This window comes from Manduca sexta, chromosome 10 (assembly GCF_014839805.1).
Source record: "Manduca sexta isolate Smith_Timp_Sample1 chromosome 10, JHU_Msex_v1.0, whole genome shotgun sequence".
Lineage (NCBI taxonomy): Eukaryota > Metazoa > Arthropoda > Insecta > Lepidoptera > Sphingidae > Manduca > Manduca sexta.
Window position 1 is genome coordinate 3,199,870 of NC_051124.1, and position 11,531 is coordinate 3,211,400.

The 11,531-nt window shown below is 35.6% G+C and overlaps 1 protein-coding gene across 1 annotated transcript in view; it reads left to right on the forward strand.

The window, feature by feature from the left end:
- The window catches only part of LOC115443871 (neuropeptide CCHamide-1 receptor), a 165,474-nt gene extending 154,399 nt beyond the window's left edge, over positions 1-11,075 (forward strand). The window contains exons 4-9 of the mRNA XM_030169454.1: positions 2,399-2,529; positions 4,507-4,695; positions 5,904-6,007; positions 7,432-7,569; positions 7,796-7,909; positions 9,635-11,075. Of these exons, the coding sequence (XP_030025314.1) occupies positions 2,399-2,529; positions 4,507-4,695; positions 5,904-6,007; positions 7,432-7,569; positions 7,796-7,909; positions 9,635-9,695 (737 nt within the window). The 3' untranslated portion in view covers positions 9,696-11,075. The remainder of the gene's footprint in view (positions 1-2,398; positions 2,530-4,506; positions 4,696-5,903; positions 6,008-7,431; positions 7,570-7,795; positions 7,910-9,634) is intronic.
- The last annotated feature ends 456 nt before the right edge of the window (positions 11,076-11,531 follow it).

Here is an 11,531-nt window from a genome sequence, read left to right on the forward strand (position 1 = left end):
CACCTATTGTCTTTTTAGGGGTAGGCAGGGGTTATTGCACTAACTTTACGCCAGGTACGTAAAGTTATATGCACAAAAAACGCCAATTACACTTTACTCGACCCGAAAGGCACTAGAGACCTCACTGCGGCAGTGGTATTTACCATATCTACGCTACAACGACAATGAATGCAAAATATAAACAGCAAATTTCAACAGCGAATATTTTGCGCCGCTAAATTCCAAACTACTAAGTACTCGTACGTTAAAGTTCTTTGCAGGTATTACCTGAGTGTAACTGTTTGTCCCTCTGTGGCAAAGAGGCTTACATGTTTTTCTCTTTAGTTAGAAGAGCTCAAGGAAACTTTCTATACGGCCTAATATTTTTTAAAAAATAATTTTCACCGTGTACGTTTTATAGTTTTAATTTGAATCTTACGCATATTAATATAGATTTCCTGAATAGATTGTTAATTAATACTTTCATGCATAAGTGTGTCTTCATTGTAATGGATATTTTACTATGTTTAATATACTATGAAAACAGCATTAAAATTCGGTAAGAAATGGAGCAGTTATTTATATATCAAATATTGCAACGTGCAGGAGTGGGCGCGATATCGCTCTATCTCTTTCTTTCGCACGCATCTTAATTCCTGATGACGTCATATGCAAGTATTTTCGTACCTTTCTGTTTTTTGACATTCACCCCTACTACCTAACTTCAATGGCTTATAACTTTTGGATTTTTCACCAGATTTCAAAATTTTATTCTGCTTTTAAGTTTATATGGCGTATATACTTTATAAAAGTTATAAATAAAAATCAAATGTCCTATTATACCAGTTTTTAGGGTATAGTCAGGGCGCCCTATTTCGTCAACGGGGACAAACCCTTTTTTTGGCAATTGCGGGTGTTCTAATTAAAGAACAACTTTGAAAGCCGTGTAAGTAAATAGGGGACTATTTAACTCTTTCCTACTATCAAAGCTATACTTTGATTAGAATTTAGAACGCCCGTAATTGCTTAAAGGCGAATATGCCCCAGAAGATGGAATAATCCTAACTATAATGACTATAATGATTTAGGGCCTCGACCTACAAACGTTCTTCTGTGCTTAACCATGACCATAATTGATCGTCTCCAATAATAATAATGTTATTTTTTATTTTTTGAATTTTAGTAAAAACGTAGATACATCAAATTAATTAGAGAACAGTTTTCGGTAGTTACTGAACTAGGCTCCAGTCCCGTATCGCAGAAGACCATTGCTGGTGGTAGGATATATTTTATGTCCGCCCGGCGACCACCGTACACAAGGTGTCAAAACCCGCCATAGTGTCCCACGTAAGTGTGTCGCGTTGCGGGATCAGCCTGTGTATATCCGGTTCATACAGGCCGGCATAATTGTGTCGATTGGTGAGGGGTAATCATCTCCCCACTCTGCTTACCAAAAGGTGCAGTTGAGTCACTTCGCTGTGACGGTTTAAAGAAATAAAAAGTCCGTTTAAAGAAATATATCCGGTTCATACAGGCCGGCATAATTGTGTCGACTGCCGAGGGGTAATCATCTCCCGTCAGTCGACATTCTATTGGACCCCACTCCACTTACCATCAGATGCAATGGACTCACATTGCAATGCACGTTTAAAATAAGACTGAGTTTACAATCTCCCAACATCGAAATAATGCTAGCTTCTTATTCAACTAATCCATGGAACCAATCAACATTCCCGAGTTTTTATGAGCTGCAATAATGCTAAAGGAGGTTTTATGTTAACAATTATGTTAAGAGGGCTTTCGATTTCAATTTAACTTGACTATGCCTTCCTATATCCTTTAAATGGCTATTGTCATAGCCTTTGAATGGTGCACGGAGTCAACAATCAAATTACTAGCTGAGTATTATTAAAGTAAGTGCGGACGACAATGACAGCGCCCAAAATTGCGATTGGCGGAATTAGCGAAAATTTAACTAACAATGTGGCTAACAATTTTGGTTGATTGTAAAATCAAGGTAGATATTGTAACTTACTTTTCGGACCACCAACACAGACCCCATGAACATGAAGGCTGTTAAGTATTCGATACGTCTGGAGAAATTTTTAATATAAAAAGCCGCGATAAAATTCGTGAAATAGTTTTATTTCTTTGTCTAACATTCGCGTAAACATAAGAAATCATTAAAAAAAAGGGTTGTTCAGAACTTACGTGGATGCAAATTCATGTGCTGTTGTGATCTCTTAAAACCCTGTTGACCATTGCGATTAGGAGTTAATATATCACATGCATCAAGGCAACGAACGCATTAGAGTTCTTTCAATTCAAAATTCGTATGCTGTTGCTTATAGTTATTAAACCGGTTGTGACTAAATTCTTATATGAAACAGCCTTTTAGTTTGACTATTTTTTTTTTCAGGAGGCAGTAAGCGAGCAACACGGCTGACTATAGCAACAGCCATTGGTATTTGGATTCTGGCAGCGCTGTTAGCTACTCCTGCATACATGGGCTCATATTTAAGAGGCTTTGTTGTCAACCCTACTACACAGGTAAATATTGGTAACCAAGCTATAATGAATACCTGAGCTGATTTTTCTTTAATAACGCTTAATCACTCTACGACTACAATCATATTCACTTCACGATTCACACTGCAACTAGACCTAACACTCCTCAGGGGCGACTGACAAGGGTCGAATGAAAGCATGGCTATGGCGTAGTTCTGCCCCTCCAGAAGATCCCCCGTACCTACACTCACTCACCATGCCGGCAAAGAAATCATTCACAATTGCGAGGCCCTATCTCTCACTGATATTCCCCAGACATAAACAATGTTACACTAAAAAGTGACACCTATCATCACAATCATTATAAAATACAGAAAAAAAACCTGAGTTGGGTTAATTATGTGTGCTATTCAAAATACCTATTCAAGTTATTTCTGATGACCTAAGCTTTGTTCAAACCTGCAAAAAAATTTATAGCAATGTGAACTGGGCTGAGGTTGTACAACATATTTGAGCACAGGCAGGTTCATTTATTTTATTTGTAATTGGAATTTAAAAAGTGATGGATTAAATAGGTCTTTCATCTAAAATATTTTTGTATTGCAATTGTAGTTCATTCATAAATCTAATAGGCGAGAAGATATGACAAGGTTTGTTCTCCTCAATAACTTTCCAGTAAGTTAGGATTTCTGGATTCAAACAATAATATAACTCACTTACACGCTTTCTCAATCAAAAGGACTTGCAGAAATTTTATGTGATTAGAATAGTTCTAAACTCCCCCAAACACCTTTTCAGAATGTAATTGAGTCACAAATTTCGGTCACCTCCGCTGTAATTACAAAACTAAATTACGCTAACTTCACGAATTTTAGACAAAGATAGTTTTCGACAATGTTGACTAGAAATAAGACTCATTTTCAGAAAATGTTTAACATTAAAAGTTTGAAGATGTCGTGTACAATTAGGCATGAGCAGAATATTTCAATGTTAGGGATAATAAACAAGAAAAAAATTAACAAGAAAAATCCTCTTAAATTACTGGATTTGTTTCTTTGTTCTGTATAAATTTTTAATGAGGTAAAACTTTGTTGTAATGCCTCTAGTACTCGTGATAATTCTTGTACTTATTCAAAGTTTTAATATAATAATCCCTTAATGCCTTAAATACTTATTATTATGGGAGAGGTTATTCATCTATGCACGATCACGAAAATCAGTTACGAAAATATTAAATGTAGCTTAGTTACGAGTATAACAGAACGATTTCGATACATATCTAATTATAAATTAGAACGCTCAATTCTGCGAACTCACAAATTATGACAAACATAAGGTTTCCTAGTATTATACAGACATCAGAGCTATACTGTCGTAAGTGTCTGTATGTCATTCAACAAAGAATTAGCAAGTTCTTATAATGAATCTAGTTACTGCACAATAATTTTGTTTCTAGAAAATATGTAAGAAAATAACAGGATAGCCGATTTAAGAGTACAAAAAAAAAGAATTAGCAAGTTCTTATAACGAATCTCGTTACTGCAAAATATTGTTTCTAGAAAATATGTAAGAAAATAACAGGATAGCCAATTTAAGAGTACAAAGAAAATCTTTAAGCATAACTGCAGTACAATTAGTTTTATAATTACGAAATGCCGCGAGCAAACAAGCTCACTGACTCGCGCATAGTCTCATATTCTAAACTAACCTGCATATTATAATTAGCTTTAGGCATTTCACAAACAGTTAAAGGTAAATTGCCAAGACAAGGGTATCAGAAGTCTCGAAGCAAGCACCTCTGACTTTTTGAAGTTACCTGTGTATTCTTTGTAAAATATTGCTTGTTTTAACGGAAAGGAACACGTTGTAAGAAATACATACCCAAAAAATTACTATAGGAATTTGAAAGCTGTATGAAGTGGTGTAAAGTCTAATTCCTCTTAATAGGAATCTCATGGGTCTTTACGGCTCTGATATTATTATTATGAAAACATACTTCTAATACTGGTGAATTTCCAGATCCTGGTATGTTACCCATACCCAGTGGAGTGGGGGATAAACTATCCAAAGATAATGGTGCTGATGAGGTTCCTGGTGTACTACTCCTTGCCGCTGCTCGTCATAGCGGTGTTCTACATACTGATGGCGCGCCACCTGGTGTTGAGCACACAAAACGTCCCAGGAGAAATGCAGGGGACTCAAAGACAGGTAACTTCTATAACTGAAGGTTTATAACCAAACATGCTGCAGATAATTATAAATTCTGGCGCTTTATAAAGCACAAGTCCGGCCGCACGTGGAGTACTGCTCACACCTCTAGGCAGGGGCCAGAAAATGCTTAATCCACTTGACTCCTTACAACGACGGGCACTTCGCATCGTTGATGATCCCAATCTTACGGACAGAGTGGAGGCGCTGGGTATGCGGAGAGATGTTGGATCTCTCTGTATATTCTACAGCCTCTTCCATGGGGAGAGCTCCTAGGAACTGTTTAATATTTATGAATAAGCACTCACACTGCTAGATACATTGTGGAGATTACCGACTCCTGCAGAGGTATGGTGGACATATGGACAGCGCGTAAGGGTTTTTTTGCAATAGCAAAGCTGATGCTTTACTGCAGTTTTTTTTTTGGAAATCGGTCTACGTTAAGTCACTGAAAAAATTTGATGATCACGTTCCGTCGTGTTTTTGAAGTGTAGGTTTCTTTTAGAGAAAAAAAAGTACTTAAAATAGATTTTTTTAGCAATTTCCCCTACCGCTCAAGACGACAGAGTAAGTGGGAAAAATACATTTAATATAAATAGGTAACTGTAAAGTCAAACAAAAATAAAAAGATAATAATATGTTTTATGAAATCTATTTTCATAAACTATATACTTTTACGAGCAATTCACGAATGTGATCCAATTTCATCGTCATACGACTTCTGTAAAGTTACAATTTGATTACACGTACATGTTGAGCAAAGACCTACTTAAATTTCTTATGAGTTTTGTTACTAATGTCATTATGTTTAAGAAAATATCTGAATGACTAGAGATGAATTTTGAGTGGGCAGAAGACTGGTTTTTAGCTTTGTTGGAATTAGATAGTATAAGCAACTAACAGGGCGAAAATGAAACGCGAAACAAAATGTTACCTGTGGAACAGTTTAGAACCTATTTCACAATGTCCAATTATTTTATGTAAATAGCATCGAATTATTATTATTTAGGAGCATAGTTGACATTTGTATATTATGATTTTAATAAATATCGTCTTTAATGATATGTAATGTATGTATGTCCGTCAAGGAAAATTTCAACCGTCTGTAATCTAGATTTACTTCTTCTGTTTTAAAAGAATTATTTAAATAAACTAAGACAGTGATAATATTAAAAGTGAAGTTATATTTTTACAATTGTTTGTTGCAGATGCGAGCGCGGAGGAAAGTTGCTGTAACAGTTCTAGCGTTTGTACTAGTATTTGCTGCTTGCTTCCTTCCCTCACACGTTTTCATGTTGTGGTTTTATTTCTGGTAAGTGAATCTGTATATATTAGTTCACTTATACGTTATGTTTTTCGCTTATATTTTGAAATTTTGAAAATGTAGAGTCTCAACTCAGCATAGTACTTATTTAAAATATTGAATATTTAATTATTACTACTCACTCTGTCAAGAGTGAACGACTACGAAGAAGAATGCGAGGTATAGTGTCTGGACTGCCTTGGTGGCGTAGGTGTTGTACACGGTACGAGTATGACTACCAGGCTGAGGCCCTGGGCTCGAATCCCGAGTCGGGCCAAAAAATAATTGTGACTGAGTTTTTCCATCTTACATGTTCAGTCTCACCTCGGAGTCGGGAAATTGGTGGTGTGATGCCTCCTAGCCTCGGATAGTAAGTAAGTCTGTTGGTCATGCGCCTGATACCTCTTCGGTCATTTCGGATTGTCGTCTCAGCGGACTATGAAAGTGAAGGAACAGAGAGTGCACCTGTGTATTGCGCACACTTGTTCACTATAATATCTCCTGCGTACCTGGCTGATCTCCGTTGAAATTGGCCGCAGTGACCGAAGCTCGGCTAGGCAGGAATAAAAAAAAATCATAGTGGGTAGGTATCGCGGTAAAGTCTATTTCTACCGCCAGTTAGCAGTGGGCATGCACTGTTGTGTTTCATTTTAAAGAACATTGAAGACAGTATAATTACTGGGCATCATTAGGCTTAACATGTTACGCCTCAGGCTGATGGGCGCAGTTGAGTACCACGCATTACTTTTTAATTCAAGGTTACGTATTATGAATGTCATGAAAGGTCGTATCTTTTACCATCAGGAGAGCTACATGCTCGTCTCGTCATTTAATTGAAATAGAAGTACAAATCTATTTAAACTTAAGGAATAATAATGTGTTGTTGTCTCAGATATTTTTTTTTTCCTAATTTGTATCTACATCGCTTTAAATTAACTATTAGAATACTTATTCCTGTTGCATTAAGTCCAATTTTACATTGAATTTATATAAAATGTTTAAAAGATATTACAGCGATAAATATAACAAAATTAAATATAAATTCTCACAGGGCTTTAACATACAATTTAAACTTAAACACAACCAAAATTATGTTCCACGTCAAAACTAACACAGAGCACAGCTTGACTCGCAAAAAATAGGTAAAAAACAACATGCACGTTTTTGAATAGTAACATTTCAACCTCGTGAAATTTTTATTCATTTTAATTTAGGTTTCACCCAAAACGCGGTGGCTTACGTGGACTTTAGTTTAGTAAATTATCTCTTTCATTTTATTTTCAAGCCTATTATATATAATTTGGGATGGAACACACATGGCCAAAATAGGGTACATTAGTTTCGTCTCTGTCTATACTTTTAGGGTATGTATGTAGGTACATATATTAAATGTAACAAAGCATTATTATTTATGACACAATTTCATTTTACAGCCCAACAGCACAAGAAGATTACAACGGTTGGTGGCACGGTCTACGCATCATTGGGTTCTGCCTATCCTTCCTCAACAGCTGCGTCAATCCAATAGCTTTGTACTGTACTAGCGGCATATTCAGAAAACATTTTAATAGGTTAGTGTTATTCAAAAGTTTTATAAATGCTTCGTAATGTTTCGAAGACCATGCACATAACACAGATGGAGTAAAATATAATTTATAATGTATTAAAATAATGTTATTCTGAAGAAAATATTTTTTTTAATTTCCTGTACGATATTTAATAAAAAAAAAAAAACATCTGTCTATTTAATTATTTTTCCTAAGAAAAACCGCGGGTATTAAAATATATTTCTTTCAGGTACCTTCTATGCCGAGGTACCTCTACTCATGGCACAAGAAGCTCAATGTCCCTCTCAACCTCCAGGAGATTGCATTCGAGCAGAAAAACCAACATCAGCATGGTACCTCGGACGTAAGCAAATATTTATTATTTGTTTAAATAAAGTACAGCTCTGATATAATATATGACTTAAGGTGCACGTAGCATTAACCAGAATAAATGAAATTTGTTTGAAAAGTCGTAATAATTATGATAAACTAAAACTGAACATTCTTAGAGAATAAAATTAATGAAGTAATTTTGTCTTTAATAATAGTATCTATACTATTATTATACAATCAAATGATCCGTCTCCTTTTACAGAGGCCTTGAAATAAGTGTATCGTAACACTAACATCTGGCTACCCCTGAAAATTCAATTCGTGACGCTATATCACACCATATATCCTCGCTTCATGATAACGGTCACAAAGGGTGGGTGACAAGCATTGCAAGATCACTAGAACTTTGAATTACAATGCACTATGTAATAAGTTCCGCTATGCATGCCACCCTGAGTAGTTTCATATTAAATCTTAATACATGTTTGATGTCGCGTTCCGGGATCAGCTTGTGTATATCCGGATCCAATAGGACAGCGTTATTGTGTTGACTGTCGAAGTGTAATCATCTCTTGTCAGTCGACATTCTATTGGACGCCACTACACTTACCATCAGGTGCAGTGATGTCACTATGCTTTGCACTTATAAAACAAGGCCAGCAATCAAGTCTTCTTACTATGTTCAAACCGGAAGACATCTTAATGCTGCTTGATGGAAAAAATAGATATTGGATTGTTCCTACGCAGGCAGTCGCCTACGAGATCTTAAAGTTAATAATGTATGGGCTTTATGATATTAAGGCAAAAAAAAAATACAAATAACGTTTGATAGTCAAATACGAATACAAGCATCACAATAAAAGATATTTTTAATCAATTCTTGACTATGGTAAGCCGTAGTTAATGTGCTTTTATTTCTATCTATTAATTAAGGACATAAAAGCATGACGTGGTGTAAAGTTACTTTCATGATACATGGAATAATACTTAAACCTTAAACTCTTAATGAGAACCATTTGTCACTGGTAGCATTCTCACCTAAACTTTTTATTAGTGTACCTACATAATGTCTAATGTCTGTTAACTTTCTTTGACTTTGATAATTCCCACCTACAATTTTTTGTTAGGGGAATACGTATACCACCAACTCTACTGAAAATGTCTGTACTCAGTTTTATCCATTATTAAAATGTTTGAGCAGTCCTAAATAAAACGAATTCAATTCTACATTACCCCCTTGTTATTTGAATAAGACGACCATCTCTTAGTACACCAGATGGACTGCATTGATGGTAGTCGAATTGAGTTCACAATACGAGTACGGCGCTGAGGTCCCTGGTTCGAATCCCGGATCGGGCCAAAAATAATTGTGACTGGGTTTTCCATTTTGGAAATTACTCAGTCGCAGCCGGAAGTAAAGAAGATGGCGGTGTGATACTTCCGTGCCTTGGAAAGCATGAAAAGCCGTTGGTCCTGTGCCTAATCTCTCTCCAGTCATATGGGATTATCGTCTCATCGGACTATGAAAGTGAAGAAACAGAGTGCAATGTGCATTGCGCTCACATTTGTGCACTAAAATATTTCCTGCATACCTGGTTGATCTTCGTTGAGATTGGCTTCCGTGACCGAAATTCGACTAAGAGAGATTCAGTGTATTTCAGTACAGACGTAACTGCAATTCAATTTCAAACAAAGAGGTTATCTCAAATATCCTAGACAAACATCTGGTCTTCAGAACTTAATTCTTCTTTTACAGGACAAGTGTTGGCCGCGACAGCAGCATCAGGTTGCTGAATAACGGCTCGTCCAAGCTCTGAGTACGGTGTCACGGCCCGAACACAACGGCCAATAACAACCAAGAGCGTCTCAAACAGAACTACAGCAAGTCCTTCGTGTACAAAGCTGAACCGACAGCACCCTTCCCCAAGTGTTGTGAGAAGGAAAACGGTTGTAAGAATACAGACTCTAATGCCGAAGGTCGAGACGTCAGTAGCACCGAGAGTTTCTACTTGACCGTGGACAATTTTCATTCCTGTTAAGTCAGAATTGATAAATTGTATAAAATTACGAGTTAAGTTCAGCTTACCGTCTATAAATAGGTGGTGAAACGAATATTTATAAGACCTGTAACATACCAAAAATTAACAGTTCCTTGATTAAAATTAAGTTAATACATTTTTAGGTCGTAATGCCGAAGTTATAGAGTTAATTAAACATAATTTACTTGAGTTTCTAATTATAAAATATTCTAATAATCGTAGATAATTAATAAAGTAGGAGTTTAATTAATTTGTTTTAGTTTTATACAATATTCTAATTTTATTTATTCCTTTTTTTAACTGTGAATGTTTCGTCTCTTTTGCTCTAAATCTTTTGAAGGAAACAGCATGACATAAAATCACAACAGTAACTAGCAATTAGTTTCTGCGACATATTATCAAAATTATGAACATCCCTCTTTACTTTAACCTACGTTTTCTTGCCTGAGTTTAGGAACTCCCTAACACAGAGCTGTTGCTACACACCTAATTTCTTAGCTGCTGAGAATAATCACCTATAAACAATCACCATGACTAAGTTACTAATAGATTACTGTTAAATGTTCCGATACTAGAAGTTCTGCTTGAGGGTACAATGCTCTAGTATAAACACATATTATAAAAATAATTTATTTCGTTGGACCCATAATCATAATTCGAGGGATGACTGGCTATTTGTTTTAAACGATATTTTTTTTCAATGATACATTATGTGTCGTACGAATTTGCCTCATTTTTACTGTTTTATGGATTGTTTAAAATGGTGTCTTTATTATTACTTGGTGTCTTTTTGTTTTATATCTGCTATTATTGCTCGACATTGCCAAAATCACCGATAAATAAATGGTGGAAGCCATAATATAAAAGTAGAATATTTTTATCAATTACATGCAAGCATGAACTGGCGTGTATTTAAATAGTACTAACAATATCGACTGTATTGAAATAAAACTATGTTACTGATTTTATTGCGGCTATTTACAGCCTTCATCGTCACGGGGCGACTACGAAGACCGTAGATAAAATAGTTTTATTTCAATGTCTAATCTATTCGCGTAAACATAAGAAATTATACCGACTGTAAACTCAATGTCACCAAAAAGCCGCATAAACTAATTAGCCTTTCACCCCTCAATATAGAAATACGATAAAGGCAAATGGAAAATTAAATTACTGATTGTTATACAAAGGTGTACATTAGAAAACCAAACAAATGATTTGTGAACATTATTTTATTGATCATTGTATACATGTTATAGACATATCCCCTTATTCATAGACGTTTTTTATCTAAGGACGGAGTAAAGCTGTGATAATAAGTCTGTTTCTCAGTGCTGACGGCATGGCAGCCTTCGTAGTGCGTAGACAGGGCCGTTGTGATTGGCTAATATTGTTGTATCTCAATATTATTAGTCAGCACTGAGAAACAGACTAGTTATCACAGCTGTACTCCGTCCTTAGATAAAAAACGTCTATGAATAAGGGGGATAATATACAGAAGTTTATATAAATTTTTTTTCACACCTGGAACACCTGCAAGTAGTAAGATTGTACATTACTTGCAGGATACCCATACTGTCAGTTACAACTGTATTAATGTAGGGAAAGAAGATA